This window comes from Euprymna scolopes, chromosome 7 (assembly GCF_053919585.1).
Source record: "Euprymna scolopes isolate OS-2025 chromosome 7, ASM5391958v1, whole genome shotgun sequence".
NCBI lineage: Eukaryota > Metazoa > Mollusca > Cephalopoda > Sepiida > Sepiolidae > Euprymna > Euprymna scolopes.
Genome location: NC_136488.1, coordinates 136,918,702 through 136,942,321, shown reverse-complemented (window position 1 = coordinate 136,942,321; position 23,620 = coordinate 136,918,702). Strand labels below are relative to the sequence as shown.

General features: G+C 30.6%; 1 protein-coding gene across 5 annotated transcripts in view; it reads right to left on the bottom strand.

Annotated features, from left to right (window-relative positions):
* Positions 1-23,620, bottom strand: part of LOC145279988 (cAMP-responsive element-binding protein-like 2) — a 403,664-nt gene that overhangs the window by 71,119 nt on the left and 308,925 nt on the right. For 4 of the 5 annotated variants that reach the window (XM_080131586.1, XM_080131588.1, XM_080131589.1 and 1 more), the window contains one exon: positions 21,972-22,531. The exons of the other annotated variant lie outside the window; for it this stretch is intronic. In XM_080131586.1, the coding sequence (XP_079987712.1) occupies positions 22,058-22,531 (474 nt within the window). In that variant the 3' untranslated portion in view covers positions 21,972-22,057. Of the gene's footprint in view, positions 1-21,971; positions 22,532-23,620 lie in introns of those variants that run through there. 5 annotated transcript variants of the gene reach the window in all.

Genomic DNA, 23,620 nt, shown 5'->3' with positions numbered 1-23,620 from the left:
ACCCCAAAAAAAACAGAGGGCATTCAATTGTTTTTCTGAGCATTTTACAGTGAACAGAGAAAAAAAGGCCAAAGACCCTAGTGTTTTGATGTGATGTTTTGAATATAATAAACTAGTTATGACCAAAGTTTCATTTCATTCGGATGAAACATTAAGAAACGGGGCCTAATTAGAGTTGGGGCCCGTTTTTTTGGGGGGGGGGTCACCCTGTATTACCAGTAATGGAAGATTTTGCTTTTAATAAAATCAAATTTAAAAAAATAAAGAAAGACAAAAGAATCGTTTTTGGCATTACAAAATAGGTATAAATTTTTCTGATTAATCGTCCCAACACTAATATATATATATATACATATATATAAAGTGATGTAGTTTGTTTGAAGCATTATGTGCAATTTGTATATAGAGGAGTCAGAGAAGGTTATCGTAATGCAGAAATGGAAATATACTGACATTAAGAAAGAGGACAAAAACAAAGTGACTTTTCTTTTTTGATAATTTTTTTTCTACTTTAGTAAATCTTATTTGATTCTGTCTTAACGTCTACTCAGTGATCTAATGTGTGTAACTGTGTTCTATAACCTATTTCAAGGTAAGAACTCTTTATCAAATGGTGGGCGTTTCAAATTCTCTTGAAACTCATGTGGTCTAAAAGTGCCAATTTCCAGGAGATTTGAAACCCAGATATTTGATAAAGAGGTCTTACCTCGAAATATATTATAGAACACAGCTGCACACATTAGTAAAAAAATTAATATCATTTCATTCTACTCAACGCTTAAATATTTCCACATTACTGTATTATGATAGCCTCTCTTTCTCATACATACATATATATATATATATGTGTGCATATATATAAGATTCTGTCGACATGTTCATACTTAGGAACTCATCTTATGTATGTATCTATAGAAAGACATGCAAGCTTATAGTGTGACATCTCTCCTAAACACTAACATATTTTAATAATACCAAACCGATTAGTGACAATCACGGCATAAATGTAGAATATATAATTAAGTGATGTTAAAACAAGCGTTTATAAATGCATCAGATTAAAAAGAAAAAAAATGTAAGAAAATGCTGAGTGTTGATAAACCGATGGATAGCAATGCAGAAAATGAAAGAATGACAAAGTCTAGAATAATGCGCTGACGGTTTATGTATACACCACCGTTTTGGGTTATTAGACTGGGCTAATGTTCAAGAGAGATGAAGAAATATTTCATGACTTAAATAAAGCCTTTTTTTTAAATACTTGTAGATAGATATTTGTATTGAAATAAAGCATGTGTGTGTGTGTGTATATATATATATATATATATATATATATATAGTCTGTTTATTATTCAAACATTATTGGTTACATATGTGCATACATGTTTCAGTGGAATCCTAATTCAAGGAGATCGCTTCGTCAGACCAAAATAGGAGCAATATCGCTCTTTTTTGGTCTAACGAAGCGGCTTCTTTGAATTAGGATTGCACTGAAACATGTATGCACATATGTAACCAATGATATTTAAATAATAAACAGACTATATACCAGCTCTCTCCTCCACTGAACACGTTTTAATAATCACACGGGTTTCATTGGATTTACTTATAGGAAACCAATCTATGCAACTATATATATATATATATATATATATATATATATATATATATATATATATGTGTGTGTGTGTGTGTGTGTGTAGACAAATATATTGATTTGATACTTATTAGCAGTGATTTCCCATGACTTCAGGTATAAAGAGTTTATTCAAGAATTACATATTAATACGGTTGGGCTTTAATTAACTATATATATATATATATATATATATATATATATATATATATATATATATATATATATATATATATATATATATATATATGTGCGTGCATGAAAAATGAGAATATGAAAAAAAAAAAATGAAAAAAAACAAAACAAAAACAAACAAACAAGGAAAACCAAAAATTGTTTATGATGTTTCGTTTTTATTTCAAGACTTCCTGAAGAAAAATTGAGAAGTCAAAATTTGAAAATGTGCTATGAAAATACTGACTTCTATATTATTTTTCAAATCATTCATCTTGAAAAAGTCTTTGAATAAAGAAGAAAACGTCATGAACAACTTTTGGTTTTCCATTATGTTGTATTATTAATTCCATCATTATATATATATATATATATATATATATATATATATATATATATATATATTAGTATGAAAAGACACTTTTACTTCTGAAGCCTGTTTTATTTTTGAAGAGCCCATGAGAATCTTTATAATTATTATATAAATTAACAAAATGTTTTGTTTTTTTTCCACTAGTGAAACAGCTGCCTATAAGGTTAATGGAAGAGAATTCCATCAGAGTGGTCGATTATTAAGGAAGTTTCTCAAGTAAGAGTGTAATATTTATTTATATATGTGTTACAGAAAATCAGAAAAGCATTGGTACCTTTGGTTTAAAATCCAAAAAAAGAGGAGCAGTCGCTAGTTGTCTATGTTGTCCTCTCTTCAGCCTCTGTTTATTTTTGTCTCCCCGGAGATTGAAAGGAGTCCGGCATAGGTGACCAGACATTGGTCCCTTTTGTTTGGATATGAAACCGACGGTATCACTGTTTTTCTGATCTTCTATAACACACATTATGTGTGTGTGTATTTGATTAAATAAAATAGACGTTTTTTTGTCTATGAATTCTGTTTTTGAATAAACTTCTGAATAATGATCTGTACTTCTGGCAAGAACTGACTGGTCTAATCGCCATATTTGTTGTGCAAGTCTGAATACTTCTGGATTCATCATTAGATATAAATTAATCTGATTTTGAATAATATATATATATATATAACATATGTTTATTTTATTGGTTAATTATTTTAATAACTTTATGAACATCCAGAAGAATTGTAACGTACTGGGATTTACAACAAATATGGCAATTATATCAGCCAGTTCCTGCCAAAAGAGAAAAACGGTATTCAGAAGTTTGAAAGGATCAAAAATAGAATTAATAGACAAAAAAAAAAAAACGTTTATTTTATTTAATGACATACACTTAAGGGGAAAAACGCTATATATATATGTGTCTATTTATTATACAAACATTATTGGTTACATATATGCATACAGTTTCAGTGGAATTTCAATTCAAGGATAACACCTCATCAGACCAAAAAAAGAATCGATATTGAAACGGAAGTCAAAATTACATTAGTTTTATAAGATATTTGGTGTTATCTTTGAATATGGCAGGAAAATATATTTTATCCTTTGTGACAATTATTTTTCAGTCAGTGATACAAATAATGACAACCTAAATATATTATGTATCGTGGAATTTTCTCTCTCTCATATATATATATATATATATATGTCTGTTTAGTATACAAGCACTATTGGTTATATATGTGCTTACATGTTTCAATGGAGTCCTAATTCCTCAGACCAGAGAAGATAAACCGATTCTCTTCTCTGGTCTGATAAGGTGTTGTTCCTGAATTGGGACTCCGCCGAAACATGTATGCACATATGTAACCAATAATGTTTGTACGATAAACAGACTACATACCAACTCTGTCTTGCATTGAGCACTTTTTAATAATCACGTGAGTTTCATTGGATTTATATCTCGGAAACCAATCGATACAGCCATTTTATATATATATATATATATATATATATATATATATACGCACTATACGTATGTTTAAAGAATGGGTAAGGCAGAAGAGTGAACATTTCAATACAAAAAAAATAAACGTAGTATACATCTTTTAATTCATTTTCTGAATTAATTCTACCATTCTACATTTTTAGCATTTTTTTACAAAGGTTACTTGCCATATTTCCATATATGGTTTATTTATACATAGGATGAGTCAGAAGTAACCAGGAAGTCATGTATATACATATATATGCATATTTTTTTTTTTTATATTTAATAATGCATTAACCAGAAATGTTTTGACAGAAGGGTTACTTCGGACTCGTTCTGTATAGCTGGTATTTTTTTTTTTTTTTTTTTTTTTTTTTTAATATCAATAGCAGGCTTGACATTTTTAAATAACGCGATAATAACAACAATAATAATAATAATAATAACAATAATGATATAACAATGCAAGTCCACTACGATGTTGCAAACTGTTTCTGTGTGAATGCATTTTGTCGGGTGGACAAAACTTGAATACAAATTTTTTAATAACAATCTCAACCAACTCAAAAACGAACATGTTGAAATCAAATACATTGCAGCAATGCGACATCACATGAGTTTTGAATTGGTTGAAATTATTAAAAGCCTCGTCTAAGAAATTTTAAAATGTTAATATTTACTTGCCTTCCGACGAGGGCAGAGTTAGACACAAGGTCAGTTTTTAATATGAGGGGCAAAATCAAGCTCCTCAAAAAAAAAAAAAATAAAATAAAAAAAATAATAATAAAAAGACGGGGAAGGGGCAATTCTGGAGTTGGACAAAAAAAAAATACTCAGAAAAAAAACAAAAAAAAAAAAAAGATGGGGGACGATTCTATATTATACAAACAAGAAAATATCGAATTTAAAGTAAAACAAATGATACCTAAATAACTGTCATGTCTCAAATTGTAACATATCCAAAAATTACGGAAAACGATAAGATAGAAAAATAATTATTAATCAAAAACAATTTTCAATAAAGTTTGTATGAGAAATAAATTTTGTCCAACATTTTGAATTACGTTTGTCATGTGATATAAGCAGAACTTAATTATCTCCCCTGTCAACTTACCTCTTTTTTTTTTTTTTTTAGTAAACATAATATAGTGATTTTGTTTCCTTTCACAAAATGTCTTTTTTCACAAATAATTATTTTTCTCCTGATTGTTTTTCACAAGTTTTAAATATGCTACTATTTGAGACCTGACAATTACGTAGGAACCATATGCTTCACTTGAAAGTCAATTTTTTTTTTTCGTTTATACAATACCGAAGCGCAAAAATGCATTATTTTAAAAGGATGTCTCCTTCAATGATCAAGGACAGAAAAGATGTAGCGTGATATCAGAACAGGTACTACACTTTGCTCCTAGCCAAAAGGCCAACTGACAAAATGTACTAACATAGAAACAGTTGGCAACATTATAATAGACATATATAATTTTTTTGTACATTTTGGAGGTAAATAAGGCATCATTGATTTTCATAATAAATAGAAAAATTTTTTTTTTTAATTTTCACAATAACAAAACTGAAAAGAATTTGCAGTTCTTTCAGTTATAAACAAGTCGTTTTCATTCCGAAAATGAATTCTTTTTAAAGCTTTCCATTTTTTATATTACGAAAAAATTTAAAAGAAAAAAAAAAAAAAAACGAAAGAAAGAAAAAGAGAAAGAAAAAAAAATTGTATAATACAGAAGAAAAATACTTTTTTTCTTCTTCCAATGTTTTTGATTTTATCAACTGCAAATAGACACACCAACACACACACACACACACACACACACCAACACACACACACACACACACCAACACACACACACACACACACACACACACACACACGGCAGTAGCAGCTCCAACTACCAGGTTATCAGGGATGAGCCAAACTCATTTAACAATCAAGAAATGCTTGCTTGCTCCCTCTTTGTCTCCAAGATACAACTTGGGCTAACAAATTCTAGAGTGACTTATTAAAAACTAGCAGGGAGTGCCTGGCCTTACTCAGTCGTAAAATATGCTTAAATATATTTCAATTTATACAGATTTCATATTTATTAATACAGAGTCAATTTTCTATTGAATATATATATATATATATATATATTGTACTGATTTCAAAAGTAAAAAAAAAATTACTTTAGTACCATCAGCTAGAATCGAAACCAAATCATTTAATGTTCCAGCTGCATTCCCTTCAGTTTGAGCCATCGACAGATAGCTCTAAATGGTTTAATTTTAATCATTTCTTAAAATATTATGCTAATCAATTTTTAAGGGAGGTAATTCAAATGTAAACTATTCGTTTTTAAAATCAAAATTATTTTTTACTAAAGAAAGAATACTTAGAGCTAGATTAATAGCAACAGATAGCGGATAAGGTTTTAGCACAAAACATTCATTATTTTGACATTTTGGTTGCTTCAAGAACCTTATTTCCAATGCTTTAAGCAACGAAACATCGGTTTAGTTCACTGGTTTGGTTCAATGTGAAGCCCGATGCCAAAAGTCATTGTCAGCTTGCAGACAACCAAACAGCTCAAGGCAGTTCTGCAAGCATCATGACTGCTTATTTTAGGATGATTACCGTTCACTTGAGCAGCGGAGGAGGTGAGGAGACCCGATTCTGGCATGAAACATCAACTAGAATTCAAATCTGCCTCTCGAGGAGACTTGATTTTGGAATAAAACATCATCAACAGTAATATAAATCTACCTTCCGAGGAGTTTTTCACCCGAACGGCAAGCCAAGATCTCCACGTGACTCCACAAAAAAAATCACATTCGTTTTCATCTCACTATCGTAACATAGTCGTTATATCAAAAGAAAAAAATCAACTTTCTTTATTTTTTTAAACAAAAACCTTTATATCTGGTATTTCCAACAACAAATTTTTCTAAACATCTAAAGAGTTCATTTCTCCTTCTCTGGCCATGCGTGACTTTTCATCTCTACTGAAATTGATTTTATCTCTATATAAATAAAATGACCTCATTTTTTCCCGTCTGATTTTGACCTTAATAGGATTAAAAATCAAGATATTTCATGCAAATATAATATGTACAAACGGCAGAACAATATCTGAGGTGTGTTATAGGCTTATTATTTCTCAAATTCCTCGATAATCTTAGATTTCTATACTTTTTCTGCTGAGAAGTCACGGCCAAAATCGGTTAAGATCAATGAAGTGGTAAAATATTTTCTCTCTTATAAATTCCTCCTCCCCCTGCCACCACTTAACACCGTTTGGGGATCGTTCACAAGGAACAGTTGAGAAGAGAACACCGGTTTGGCTTCGTAGTTCTTTCATGTGAAGTTATTTAAAATCACTAAACTAGGCTGCAGTGCTCTGTGGCGTAGTGGTTAGCGTGCTGGACAATTCACATTATATTTTCACGTTCGTGCCGACCTACCGTAGTCGTTCTTTTTTTTTTTTTTTTTTTTTCCTAAACAACTGGAATGGACTTTTCTTGGTGGCCGAACTGTTAACGTTGCAGATTTTTTTTTTTTTTTTTTTTCACACTTTATTTTCCTACTTTTACTCATGACTCCGGGTTTGATCCTTCCTACTTACCTACCATAACATTTTTTAAAACTCCCCCCCCCTGTCCCGGAAACAAACACTCGGGCAACACCGGGTACCCCCGCTAGTTTATAATAATTATATAAGTATATGGGTATTCTAACGTTTTTATCGTGATGCATGTGTTGGGGTCTCTTTTCCAGTATGGTAAGATACAATTCTGGCATTAAGCATCATCAACCAGAATTCAAATATACTTTTCGAGGAGATTTTGACCCAAGTGCCAAGCTGAGATCTGCACGTGACCCAGCAAAACATGTATCATAGGCGCTTTCACCGCATTAGACAAAAAGAAAAGCATTCCCTGTGTAACAGACTACCAAAGGAAGTGACAATACATATCATATCCAAATTTAAAGTCGAACAAACATTCAGAGAGTAGATAGACATAAACGTCTAATTGCTCTTCCGCATGGCTTGTTGCACCTTATTATCTATTGCCAAAAACTTGATTTCATAAATACTGTGAGCGTTTTGTTATTTTGTAACGAATACATTTTTTTTTAGTATAATTCTTAGTATGAGCATTCATTATTTTGTCATTTTTAATTGCTTTGCGAAACTTATTTCCAATGCTTTGAACAACTAAACATCCGTTTGGTTCACTGCGAAGAAGCAACATAATCTTTAAATATGATGATGGACTCTCCCATCGATTTCAACATATGAACTTCCGCCACAATGACTACATTGCTCAGAAATCCACACACGATTTGTTTATAGTGGTGAAGGCTTTGTGTAGAACAACCACACTTTTTGGTATTACTGCTAACTTCCGTCAGTGCAGATGACTGCCACAGGACAGAGCATATAGTAGACCGCAGATTTTTACATAAGAGTTTCCTTCTCCTAGATGCATGTCTTAATGAAGAGTGGGGGTGCATCCCTTCCAGTGAATTAATGCGCCCTCAGAAACCAACCTTTTAATATATATATATATATATATATATATATATATACAGGGTGGCCGAAAAGTCCCAGGACACTATACAGTGTCCTGGGACTTTTCGGCCACCCTGTACATCTAGATACAAAAATAGGTTTCAGTCTCCTAAAATTCGAAAAGGATACAGTGTCCTGGGACTTTTCGGCCACCCTGTATATATATATATATATATATATATATATATATATATATATATATATATATATGGTGTCCCCAAAAGATGTATACACACTCTAAATTATTTTAAACCAGATTTTTTTTTTTTTTTTTTTTACACAGATCAAACTCATTGATCTTAATGATGGCAGCCAAGCTAACCTTTGAAGAAAAAAAAAAAAAATTCTAAAATGTTACTGGAATCATGAAAACGCTGTTGAAGTGCAAAGACAGTTTAGGAGTGTGTATACATCTTTTTGGGACATCCTGTATATATATATATATATATATATATATATATATATATATATATATATATGTACATACATTAGTGATAAGACAATTCCAATAGTTTTCACCGATTTCATACTAAATTCCTGATTATGATTCTTTATAAATCTGTAAACACTTAACTATAGAGTTATTTTTTCCCCCAGATTACCATAAAAACGCATGTTTAATATGCAGATATTTTCCTAAACGTAAAAATGCATTTGTGCAAGGATGATCTATAGATTTTAGCTTTACTGGTATTTTAAAATCAATAAATATTTATTATTTTATTATTACTAGCATTGGAGGATTTTGCTTTAAACAAAATCAAATAAAATAGACAATTAAAAGAATTGTTTTGGCATCGAAAAATAGGCACAAATTTTTTCCAATTTTAATAACCCCAAAAGTTCTGATTTTTCCGATTCCAATTAATCATCCCAACGCAGGGTGTTCCAAAAGTCTTGGGCACACTTCAAGTCCTCATATCTGCTTTACTATGCATGATAGTAAGATGAAAGTTGTGCCATTTTAAAGCTAGACGCATTAAGTTTTTTGTAATTTTGCTATTGATTTTTTTTTTCATTTCATTTCAGACCTAGTAATGGCGTTCGCTCAACAAGAAAAGGCGTTTTATGTGCTTGAATTTGCAAAAACTGAATCATGGACGCTTGTTCAATGTGCCCCCAAGATCTCCAGAGCTCACACCTTGCGACTTTTAGGGGATTTGTAAAAGGACTGGTCTATATACCTCCCATTCTAAGAGATGTGAAGGAGTTGAAGGGCTGAATAACAGCAGCTGCTGTAACTATTAACAACACAATGCAATGTTTAGCAAGAATTGAAATTCAAAATGGCATAATGTAAGCAAACTAAAAAGGTATTTGGAGCTTCTCTTCCAATTTTCAAATTTTTTAATCATGTCCAAACGCATTTTATTTCTTTTTGGCGGATTGATTGTAGCTATTTCTTCTGATGAGTTAAGGGCAAAATAGATTCACTGATTGATATAATTAAGTGATTGATTTTGCGCTACGAAACAGATACTGTTAAGAATTATGAATGTCAACTGAATTAAAGGAATAAATTGTAAGATGGTCAACATCATGAAATTTGAAATACAGACTTTTTCATATATATATATATATATGCATAGTTTCGTTGATATTAACAGATTATAAAATAAAATTATTTGTAACTGGAAAGTACCGATAGTCTAAGATGTTACCACTATTGCAATATTGATGCAAAAAAAAAAATTGGATTATTTAAAAAAGAATAACATACTTTCTTTTTTTTTCATTTATCATTCTTCTTAACATTTAACTGATACTACAAAAGTATGGAATGAGGTTTGGTTGTTTTATGGCATATCAACCCTTTTCAGGTTATTTAATGCCGAATCTAATAATTTTAGAAAAAAAAAATAAAGGTTACATACTTCAAATTGTTTATATCTTTAAATATTTATTCAAGGTGTTTAGTTTGGTTGTTTTGTAGAGAAAAATTGCTGTTTGTGTTTTCTGGGCTTTGCAGAACATAATTGAGTTTTGCAAAGGGAAAATATAAAAACAACACTATCAATGTTTAGTACAGGTGTCAGGAAGCCAATATCTTCAGGCAGCCTGATCTGATAACACTATGCCTAATGAATTAAATAAAATGTTTAATTTGAAATTCATAGATTACTGAATATAGTAAATAGGGTTGTGACTAGAGCATATTCTTTTTATGGTTTTGACTCTTGAGTATATATCCGTTACTATCATACATGTTTTTATATAGACTGATGTGGTTCTGGGTTGATTGACTGTGTCGAATATATACTTGAGAGTTAAAAGAATGAAAAGAATATTCTGTTGTCACAGCTCTAATAATAAAAAGCATCAGAAGAATGAGGAGCAGTAAAACCAGACAACTCAAAGACAGTCTAAACAGATGTGAATAAAATTTGGTTTTCCTTTTATTTTGTTGTTGACGTTTTTCTCCCAAATGTGAACTTCCAATTGATTTGGAAGAGAAAATAATTACACAAAAAGTTAATTAAATGCATCACCTATTCAAAGTAATCTTAAACCTGACATAAAAAAAAGCACAGTACTTCTACAGTATTGAGACGAAATTTCAGAAATCGTAATAAGGAATTTCACAATGAAAACAATAGTATCTACGTATTTCTCGTATTTTTATGATTATATCCAAAAAATGACAAAAATCGATAAGGTAGAAAATTATTTATTAAAGAAAATAGAATTTGAAGAAAACGATCGTATTTGCTTATGTAAGACAAAGAGTTCAAAAGGGAGATAATTTTCCGATTCGATTTATTTTATAAAAACAAGATGGCAGCAATTTTTCACCTGCTAACACGATTAAAGTTGTCTTTTTTTTTTTAAATAATTCAGTAATATTCAGGTAATTTCGACTGGATTATTTGGGAGCTAATGTTGTAATTTATTAGAATTGATAAAAAAAAAAACAAAGTCAGTAGAAACCATTGTTTGTTTTTTTTAAATTATTATTTGAAAACTATTTATCGACTGCAAAATTTCGTTCTGATAGTGTAGAAGCGCCAAAAGCACAGAATGGCAGAACGGTCTGATGTTGGATGCTTTAGAGGAAGTTAAGTGTGTAGAGGAAATAATGGGCTGTTTCTAATAAAAAGTTAATATTTCAAGGAACATATCACATATTTTGATAAGAAAAATGATGAGACTTCCAAAAATAGTATTCATATTTCAGGGTTTTGTAGAGCTAGAAAGTTTAAACTGACAACATGGCCACCAACTTAGTGGGTGGATTTCTATCAGTATTCTGTTTATTTTTAGATTTTGGAGACATTTTTGACACTTTGAAGATAGCATGTTCTTGTCAGCCATGTTATCGGCTTAATTTACCAACTCAGCAGTCAGCACTACTTGTTTTTATAACTAAATAGAAGAGTAAAAATAAATAATAATACACATAACTAATCGAGCTAGATAGAAGAGTAACATTTATTTGCTATTGTTTATTTGTTGGTAACATTTATTTGTTATTGTTTATTTGTTGGTAACATTTAATTGTTACTGTTTATTTGTTGGTAACATTTATTTGTTATTGTTTATTTGTTGGTAACATTTATTTGCTATTGTTTATTTGTTGGTAACATTTATTTGTTATTGTTTATTTGTTGGTAACATTTATTTGTTATTGTTTATTTGTTGGTAACATTTATTTGTTATTATTTAATTTGTTGGTAACATTTATTTGTTATTGTTTTATTTGTTGGTAACATTTATTTGTTATTGTTTATTTGTTGATAACATTTATTTGTTATTGTTTATTTGTTAATAACATTTATTTGTTATTGTTTTATTTGTTGGTAACATTTATTTGTTATTGTTTATTTGTTGATAACATTTATTTGTTATTGTTTATTTGTTGATAACATTTATTTGTTATTGTTTTATTTGTTGGTAACATTTATTTTTTACTGTTTATTTGTTGGTAACATTTATTTGTTATTGTTTATTTGTTGGTAACATTTATTTGTTATTATTTATTTGTTGATAACATTTATTTCTTATTGTTTTATTTGTTGGTAACATTTATTTGTTATTGTTTATTTGTTGGTAACCTTTATTTGTTATTGTTTATTTGTTGGTAACATTTATTTGTTATTGTTTATTTGTTGGTCACATTTGTTATTTATTTATTGGTAACATCTGCTATTGTTTAATTGTTGGTAACATTTATTTGTTATTGTGTATTAGTTGGTAACATTTGTTATTTATTTATTGGTAATATTTGCTATTGTTTACTTGTTGGTAACATTTATTTGTTATTGTTTATTTGTTGGTAACATTTATTTGTTATTGTTTATTTGTTGGTAACATTTAGTTGTTATTGTTTATTTGTTGGTAACATTTATTTGTTATTGTTTATTTGTTGGTAACATTTATTTGTTATTTATTTGTTGGTAACATTTATTTGTTATTGTTTATTTGTTGGTAACATTTATTTGTTATTGTTTATTTGTTGGTAACATTTATTTGTTATTGTTTATTTGTTGGTAACATTTATTTGTTATTGTTTATTTGTTGGTAACATTTATTTGTTATTTATTTGTTGGTAACATTTATTTGTTATTGTTTTATTTGTTGGTAATATTTATTTGTTATTGTTTATTTGTTGGTAACATTTATTTGTTGGTAACATTTATTTGTTGGTAACATTTATTTGTTATTGTTTATTTGTTGATAACATTTATTTGCTATTGTTTATTTGTTGGTAACATTTATTTGCTATTGTTTATTTGTTGGTAACATTTATTTGCTATTGTTTATTTGTTGGTAACATTTATTTGTTATTGTTTATTTGATGGTAACATTTATTTGTTATTATTTATTTGTTGGTAACATTTATTTGTTATTGTTTATTTGTTGGTAACATTTATTTGTTATTGTTTATTTGATGGTAACATTTATTTGTTATTATTTATTTGTTGGTAACATTTATTTGTTATTGTTTATTTGTTGGTAACATTTATTTTTTATTGATTATTTTTTGGTAACATTTATTTGTTATTGTTTATTTGTTGGTAACATTTATTTGTTATGTATTTGAATTTTTCACCCCCCCCCCTTTTTCCGTTTGTTGGTTTCTCTCCTAATTCCTGAATGTTTCTGGAGCAATATTGGGCGTTAGTATGTTAAAATAGTGTTCAATACAAAATTTTCCACATAAAGTTTAATTATGAAACAAGAATTTTCCAATATAAGTTAGAGGTTAAACTGACGAATACTGGAAGTCAATGTGGCGAAGATGTTTCTCGTTTACTTTTTTTTTTTAGCTTAAATATAGAATTTTATGAAAATGAACATTGTTGTAAAATAAAAAATATTTGCAACAGAAATTTTAATATAATAATTCCCGGGCAACATTGGATCAATGTAACTACTTGTACAATTATCATTAATTTTTTTTTCATTGTTGATTGTTTTAAGTCTGTAATGTTTCATCTTCATGACTTGAATGAATTATTCCAATTGTTTTTTCCAGATTATTGACATCACCAGAGATGACATCTACATTTTTGTAGAAATATTAGATTTCGGTGCATTAAAATTAAGTTAATAACGGAATTTTTCATACAGTTAGATTAAATAAGAAGAAATAAATTTTCCTTGTTGATTAAGTTAGAGGTTAAGCTAACGTGTAGAGAAAGTTGCATCAGGGCAGTAAGTCAATGTTGCAAAAAAGCAACACAGATTTTGTCACTTGAGTGTTTGACATTTGAAGAGAACAGATATTTTTTAAAAAGCACTTCCACAACCTCTACGGAAGTGGCCATGAAAATGTAATCATTTGAATAAAAAAAAAAGAAGACTAAATAAATCAAAAAGAAAATAATATGAAGCCCAGAGAAAATATTGGAGTTGTTGTTCTTTTTTACTGCTTTCTTTAATACAGTTACAAAAAGAGAAAAAAAAAAAATAGAATATCTATGATGACTACTACTTCTGCTATTATTCGTTCAGCATATTACTTACAACATGTCAACGAGTAATCTAGTGGGTTCGAATAGATATTACAAAATCAGCCCAGTGTCGAATTAAATAAAAATATATTGAAATTCTCTTCACTTAAACTTGTGATAATGTAATTATTTTAATTTTTTTCTTAGCTACTTTGACCACGTTTGGATATTAAGAAAATTCTTTCTCTTCTATCATTGATAGTTAACCCCTATCCCCGGTCCAGAATTACTTCAAGTGAGTTCCTATTTACAATGTCTCCGCACGGGACAGAGTAAGACACCAGGGTCGTTTTTTAATGCAGAGAAAAGAAACAAAAATTTTAAATTGTCTGAGTCGTGAAGGATTTCTGGAGAACAGATACTTGTTCTGGGGTAACTGACACCTCTGTTCCTGTCTTCACATGGACTCTCCCATCGCTGTGAAAGGCAGCCATTTTGGACTCTCTAATCAGAGATTCCATGCCAGCCTAATCGTTGACATGACTTTACGGACTCTCCTGTTTGATATTGTGAACCCCTAAAATAAGGCCACAACAATACTACACTTTGATCTTGGCCCGAAAGTGAGTTTACTATTTTCTGTGACGGTTAATTTTTTTATACTGATGTTTTTCAACTTTATGTGTAAAATATTGTGTCTCTACGCAATCCCATCTTAAAAATAATTCACTCGTCAGTATGGTGGGTTTAATATAGTTTTAAGTTATCTTTCAAAAAATAATCCAAGTTGAAAACTTTAGTGAATGAAATCTTTGCTCTATTATCAACTTGTTTCCATTCATTTTTTTTATATGTTGCAAATTTGAGGATCTTTTATTAATTTACTATTAAAAGAAAAAATCTAACTTGATCTTTAATGTGCTATAAAATCATATTAAGACGATTCAATGTTTTAACTGTTGAAATGGATTTTACATGAACAATCAAAATTGCGCTTCCGTATCATTTTTTGTACATTATTTCTAGAAGTAATTGAATTTTGCCTAATATTTAGGTTGGCTTATTCTAACAATTATTGATATGGATTGAGTTCCATTTACAACAAGATGTTACGTTTATAAGGATTTTTTCACTTGTCTAAAGCCTAGACTTGTATTAACACTGTGTAAATTAGCTTCTTGACCAATATCACGCAAAATGGAGAACTTTCTAATTTGTAACAATTTTGAACGGTCATCATTCATTGGCTACTTGTGCGGCAGAAATAGTTCAATTATTTATCTTTTGCAAAAACCTATGTGTCCATATTATTATTATTATTATTATTTTTTTTTTTTTTTTTTGATACAATGAAAACAAAATTTGGTTTGGAATACCTAGTTCAAAAGAATTGTCCATATAACAGAATAATAGTTTGAAACTCAATCAGGAAAGTGATTACAGGCTTTCAATCAATTTCACTGAATTAATGTGAAAATAATAATCAACTTTTGCCTCAATCAAAAATAATGTGGCTCATAATTTATTTGTTGCTCAACCCCCCCCCCCCATTTTCTCTGTATTTCCTTCCTTCCAGCAGAGGACCTTATGGCACAAAGCTTAAAGGTGGGGAGAATAAGCCAGCAACTTAAAATTGGGATACCCTGACCTCTTAAAAATTGCCTCGGTCGCCCTATCTGTAGTCATTTCTTGATCGAGGTACCTCAGACAGTTAACAATAACCTAACTTTACCTTAAAAAAGGAAGGCAAGACCTAAGAGGATGGACCTTTTATGACTACATAACATTACAGCCCGGCAGATAAAAGACCACCGAATTGGCCTAATTTCTATCAGTCTGATTGTTGAAAACAGACCCTCAAGTGATATACACTGGTCAGCAAGACGCGTTTGCTGCTTGACTTGGTGCTTACATACTTCCACATAAGTTTGAGGTAGCACACGGATGAAAAGATGGGGGAAAGTCAGCATCTATTATATAAAAGGCAAAAGGCGTTTTTGTATGTCTAAGAAAAGCTTTTTTAGCCAGGTTTCGACAAAGTTACTATTTTGGAGAAGTTTCCTTATACTCCTTAGATTATAATATCTTAGATTCAAAAATGGACGTTGTCTCTATCTGTTTTTTTGATCGAGTTTTAAAAGAATCCCTGGTTCCAGTCTTTGTCTTTTTCGTAAAAAAGAGAAACTGATTGAAGCAAAGGCAATGGCAACGGCTTCTTGGCAGGGGAGGGCTAGAAGGTAATCAACTTTGATCAATGTAGAGGAAACTCATCATATCAAACAATTGCTATTTATTTGGACACCACCAGAGTTCCCCCTTTTTGGAGGGGAGCTGGTTTTCCCCAACATCGTGGCAAAACAAATACGGCAGCCAGACGTTCATTTCTTCGCCTGTGTGAACTCATTCACTTAACTATCCAGTTCTGCAAATCAACTTTTTGATTGACATCGCTAAATTTGAACAGTTTTCACTTCCTGTTGTGCCATGGTGTAGCGGTAAAATGTCAGGTTTTCTCTCACTTTTTTGTCTGCCTTTGTGTCATGGGTTCGAGCCTGCCTGCCTACTGACATTTGTTTTTTTTTTTTTTTTTTTTTTTTGCTCAACCCAACACACCTCCAAACACCCGAACAACGCCCCCCCCCACTAGTCCTAAAATAAAGGGCACTCTACCCTCTTAAAAATTGCTTGGGTAATCCTATTGGCATTCCTCAGTTAAAGCACCTCATGCAGTTAGGGAAGAGTTAGTTTACTGCTAAGCCAGCAAATTCAAAATATTTCACGTCATTTTATTTTTAACCAATGAGAAGACAGATAATGTCATGAGTTCGATCCTCACTAGTAATGATTTTGATATATTTTTTTTAAATTTTCAAGCTATACATCAGGCAATGGTGAATCCTTCTATGATGGGGAAATTGGCAAATCAATAACCTCTTCCATCAATTCAGGCTCATCACGTGTGCCACAATAACATTGCAAACGATTTATTAATGTCATACTATTGAGTTTCTATTACATTTCGGCCAAGTGCCATCTGGCGTTCTTTTAATGCCTTTCGTTGTATTTAGTAACCTTCAGCCAATTTCAAACCAAACCTATCATTTTCATGGAAAGTGTTCAACTGAGCTTTAATCTATGGTCCCCCCCTCGCCAAACTTTCACAAGAAACACTAGACTAGCTGAAAACATTATCAATAATTTTCCACACTCTTTATCTGTGCCTAAACGTAAACATAGATTCCATGATCAAAGCTTCTTTCTTAGAACTCCACGCCTGTGGAATTGTCTTCCGTTTTCCTGCTTTCCAGCTGTCTATAATATGGTTGTCTTCAAGTCCAACGTGAACAAGTTTCTGATGAGCCGTTCCACTTAAGTTAACAAATTTACCGAACTTCCATTACTATCGATTACTATATTGTCCTTTTGACTACTCTACACTTTTTAACCCTTATCCTTGAGTGGCCTATCGGCCTTGATAAGTGGTGACGCCTATGTAAAAAAAAAAAAAAAAATCTCAACAAGATTAGATTCCTCATTCCATGTTTCAAGCCTTCTCAATATCTTATGTAAAGCAAGTTGTGTTTTTGTTTTTTTTTCTCCCGTCTCTTCATCAGGGATTGAACTGATAGCCTTTGACTACAGAATATGGAATGATAAAATTCGACGAGGGATGGAGTTAAAATTTCTTGAAATTTACTAAATATAGTAGAAAAATAAATAAGGCGGATTTAAGTGGAAATTCGTTTTTTCTGAATTTAAAAAAAAAAAAAAAAAAAAAGATAGTGGAATTGGTAAAATGTTGCTTTTCTTGCATCTAAATCTTATCCATCATGGTTCAATTATGTATATTGAATTTTTTTTTTTTTTTTGCTTGAGAAACATCAACGCACACAAATAATCCAAATAAATCATAATAAAATATGAGAAAAATATCACCATAAAGAAATGAACCATTGGTGTAAAGAAGTCCAGAGATCACATCGACCGAAACATTGTAGCAATAAAAATATCAACGTTAATTAACACAGTAATGCAAAGACGAACAATTCCGATAATTTGGCATTCCAAAAAATTCTGGCCCAAAATTTCTTTTAAGAGTTCAATGTTCTAATATAAAACAAACATAAAAAGTGGACTTCAGGTTTATTTTTGTCAATTTCATAACTCTTGCTTTGTTTATTTTGTTTCTTAGTTCTATGAACACATTTCTGACAAAGGGGGAAAATTGCTGTTTTCTGCGTCAAAATCTATTAAATAATTATTGCTGGTTAGTTGTTTTTACCTTGAAGTAATACATATTTTTCAGCTGTATACATCATGTGGCTTTCTGCCTTGTCTGGAGTGATTTCTATAACCATTTTTTTTTTTTTTAAATAAATTTTTAAATAACAAAATGGAGTAGACATAACAATGTTTTTGTTTTTTTCTAACTCGTATGAAAAAATTAGCTACTTAACAAATAGGGAATCATTTTAGATATTCTAAATAGTTTTAATCCAATATTTTGCAAAGAATAACCTGTTTATCTTTAAGAACAAAAAAGATACATAACTATATGTAAAGGCACAGACTGGGATAAATCGTATTCAAGAAAGAGAGAGATTTGATGCTTACATGGTTGTGCATTTATTTATTTTATTTACTAATTAGACCGATTAAAAATATCACAGATTTACAAGGTATGTTTGAAGGCTTATCAATGCAGGAATTATTCAGTCGTTAGAAACAGATAAATAAATAATTAATGATAAAGAATTCAAAGAGTTCAATAATCTTCAATAAGCATTTATTTAACTTGACTGTAGGAAATATACCATCTACACTCAAGGTAAATAAATACTTATTGAAGAGTATTGAACTGTTTGAATTGTCTATTTATTCATTTGTTTACAACGACTGAATAATTCCTGCATTGATAAGCCTTTTTTTTTTTTATCCAATAAACGGCGTTTCAAACAAACTACGACATATTTCTATCACAGATTAATTTTATGCATTTTTTAAACTGATATGATTTAAACGTACACATTTTTAATTACCAAAACTAATGTGTTCTCCAAAAGTTTAACTCCCCTCATTTTTTTTTTTTTTTTTTTACATGCTCTCCACATGTATTTTCTGTATGCATACATCCTTTTCCTAGGCTATATCTGTTAACAGGAATAAGCTTTCAATGATCTAGAGGCAAAATAGCAATTCTTCCCACAGGGTCTAGTTGTTCTGATTTTCTGTCTTGTAATCAGTCTACATTTATCTTTTGATCAATTGTATCTTTCCTTATTGGATTCCAATCCTTACACACTACTTCACACAATCCAATTATATATATATATATATATATATATATATATATATACTAACTAGTAGGGAGACCCGGCATTTCCCGAGATTGATTAAGGATCAATGAAAGTTTCACATCTTCATTATTTTTTATTGTCATCAAAATCTGTGAAATTGATAATTTTTTTTTTTTTTTCAATCAAATCAATTTATTGTTTGCTCGAATCGGGGACCCACTGTGGTGCACCAGGAAGAAACTCACACACCTCTCCACAGTGACTTAATCTACAATACGTTATAGTGTACATTGCACCATAGAGAACCTACTATTGATCTAATAAAATTATTTGTCTATTTGCTTGAATTAAGTTTTTAAAATGCAAAAGTCAAGTATCATGGTTCAATTGTGCTCTAAGCAGAAACATTCATTTTAAACGCGCCCCTGTTTTACCAAAGAACCTACTGTTGATTTTATATGCTGGATACTTCTGCTTGTGTGATGATAAAACTTCTCAAATGCACTTGTGATATTCGGATGTATATAAGTGTTAACTTTGGTCAAAATCGGACTGTTCCTACTTTAATGGGTTTTTTTATATACTTATCAGAGGTATTCCGACACAAACCTAATTTAAGAATACTCCCAGGCTCATAGAATATATTTATGTGAAATTTCAAACAAATCTGCCCAACCGTTTTGGAGTCCATAATGAACAAACTCACAGAAAGTGCTTTCTATATATATATATATATATATATATATATATATATATATATATAAAGCAAAAGTAGCGCACACATGTTTTTGTATGTCCAAGAAAGACTTGGGGGGGGGGTCGAGAGGATTACTATTTTGGAGAACTTTTTATATACTCCCCAGATTATAATAGCTATGATTTGCGAACGAACGTCGTCTCTATATTCATTTTGATCAACTTTTATAAAAATACATGCTATTCCGTCCGTTCGTGTGTTTGTTCATCTTTTTCATATAAAAAACGAAACTAATCAGAGCGAAGTATGCGCCGCTTGGCTTTCCGGCCGGGACCTCCAGAAAGGCAATTATCTTGGATTAATTTTGAGAAAATTGGCCCACAGCCAACCTTCGTTTCTGCACCTGTGCGATTTTTAACTTAATCACTTCAAATAAACTTTTTGATTGACATCGATAAATTTTAACGCTTTTCACTTCCTGTCGCGTCTTAGCGTAACGGTAAGATCTCAACTTTTCTTTCAATTTCTTTTTCGCGTCACGGGTTCGAGCCTGCCTGCCTACTAATACTCCCCCCCCTCAAACACTCGGGCAACACCAGGCACCCCCGCTAGTTTATATCTAAGTAGGGATAAGAAGCGTTAAAAATATTTATATATATTTAAAAAAAAAACGATGTTACCTAAAATGGGTTAAATTTCAAATCATAAGTGCTATATATATATATATATATATTTTTTTTAAATTTACTTTGACCTCCAAAGTAACTCTCGTGAGCTAGGACCACCACTGACATATATCTATATGGAGTCCCAAAATAATGTATACGCCCTTTGAATTATTATAACTCGTTCAATTTATTGATTTTTTTTTTTTTTTTTTTTTTAACAAATAAAATTGGTAAAATAGAAAAAATACACAATTAAACAAACAGACAGCAAAATTTAAAAAAACAAAAACAAAAAAAAAACACGTTTAAAAACTACTTGCAGTAATTTTAGAGTGTTCATAAAAGGAACCCCAACCCGTTCTGTTCAATACACTTTTCATATTGTGAAAAAAAAAAAAAAAAAATGGCCCTATAAACATCCTGAAACGTTTATTCCAATACTTGAGCACATTCTGCTTCAATTGCTATTCTCATTTTTCTGCAGTTGTTTCAGGTTTCCGGCTTCAAGCATCATAAAAAAAAACTTAATAAATTGAACAAGTTATAACTACCCAAAGGGTGCATTCTCTCATTTGGGACACCATATATAATATTAGGTTGGTGCAGAAATGTCGTTTTTTGATGTTCAATTCTGTATATATATAAAAACGACGTAATTTTTGCACCAACCTAATATATATTAACACGCATACATACATACACATGCATTTATGCACGCAGTTATATTTTGGTGTGTTTCTATGACAAACATGGATAATCAATATAAATATCTTTGTGAAATTTTTGTGTGTGTTTTTTTTATGTTTGTGGAATATGATATATAGATAAATATAGCTGTATCAATTGCTACATTTATGAGGAAGAGTGCTCAATATCTGTAAAAGAGCTTATGCAGATCCAAGTTGATCACATGTCTACAAACTTGGAACGATCTGGTATTTATCGCTTGTAAAATGTGGACATATTATATACATATATATAAAAAAAATATTTAAATATGTTTTATTGCATAAGTGTGAGCAGGAACTCGTTAGTCTTCTTGTTCATCATCAGATTTTCCTATGGCGTCATAATAAAAGCAAATAACCAGTATTTGCGAGAGCACCTGGAAAACTAATGAAAACGAAAACTTAAGAGTTCCGCGTCACGCTTACAGAAAGAAATGACGTGTGTATGGTATGTACAGGTATTATTTTCTTTTCTTTTTTTTTTTTTTTGGCTTTGTTTTTTAGTTTATTTATTTTATTTTTATTTTTTTTTTTTTAATTTATTTTTTTATTTCATATGTGACGGTTGAAATTCTGAATATTTGAAAGGGGGAACCGTCATGGACAACTGCTGTCGACAGAACGGAAGCCCAGTATGAGAAGGGTTAATTCTACCCTCGTGTACATCGGCTTCTCGTTGGTCGATTTGCATAAGGTAATCTGTGCTCGTCGTGGACGTTGTCATCTGCTGGGGTGGCATGCTCTGATAGCCTTCAGTTTTAGGCATATAGTTTACACCTTCATAGTTCATGGACATACATGGAATTTGAAAGTCTTCTGGTATGGATAGAGGAAGCGATTTCCCTGGTACACAACTGGCGGCTACTTCCGGCCTTTGCAAGTGGGTGTAGGTCTGGTGAGCATCACTTCCGGTCAAGAATTCGGGTAATGTGGGCTGTGTTGCTGAGGGGCCGGCCATCAGCATTTCTTCAAGCCCTGCTGGTATGTGGCCATTGTCCATTTGGATACACCACTGTCTCAGCTAGAAATAAAGAATAATACGTCGCTACAATTCTCTGGCTATTCAACCCCAACAATCAAAACCAACCAAGCAATATGGAAAATGGATGAGAATGGAAAATGATATGATTTGTTGCTGACAATAACAGAAGATAAAAACGCGAAAGACGTTTTTTTTTTTTTAAAGAATTATTTGAAATTGATTAAAAAAGTTTTTTGATTTTTTTTTTTTTTTAATGTGCTTATTTTTTTTTTTCATTTTTATTTATTTTTTTTTGTAAAAGACAATATTTATTATTAATCGGAAAGTTATAAAATGAATTGTTTATTGATGTACAGCAGTGTCGGAATCAATGCATATGCATCTTTTTTATGATTTAAACTAAAAATCAATACAGGGTGTGTCAAAAGTAACCACCATGTCAAATAATAAAACGGCTTAAAAACGTGTTATTATTTGATTAAAAAATATATTATTGGAATTAAATCATTGCTTTATGAATTGAATAAAAAAAATTTCTTTTATTCTATTATTATAGTTCAAAGTAAAAATAAAATATTTTAAATTATTTCAAATGTTTCAAAATGGTTTCATATAACATTTTTCTTGATATAAATTTTGAATACAAAAATATTTTTTTATTACATTTCTGAATTTTGGAGATGAGGATTGGTTATTTATATTATTATTCATCGGACTACTGTTCTCATCTTGAGTGTGATTTTTCACAACGTTTCGATCGATATAACCTCCGACCTTCAGGTGTATATTGTCGAACACGGGAATGTTTCTGTCAAACTTGGGAATTTGGACCTTTATCCAGTCATGCCTGACGGAACAAGAGCACGCTACCTCTGTGAAGCACATAAAACGTTCCACTCAAAATTCCGTCCAAATTCCAAATTCTTGTTCCGTCAGCCATGACTGGATAGAGGTCCAAATTCCCGAATTCAACAGAAACATTCTCGAGTTCGACAAGATACACCTGAAGAAGGTCGGAGGTTATATCGACCGAAACGTTGTGAAAATCACACTCAAGATGAAAACAGTAGTCCGATGAATAATAATACAAAAATATTTTTTTTTAATTATTTTAGAATTTGAACTAAA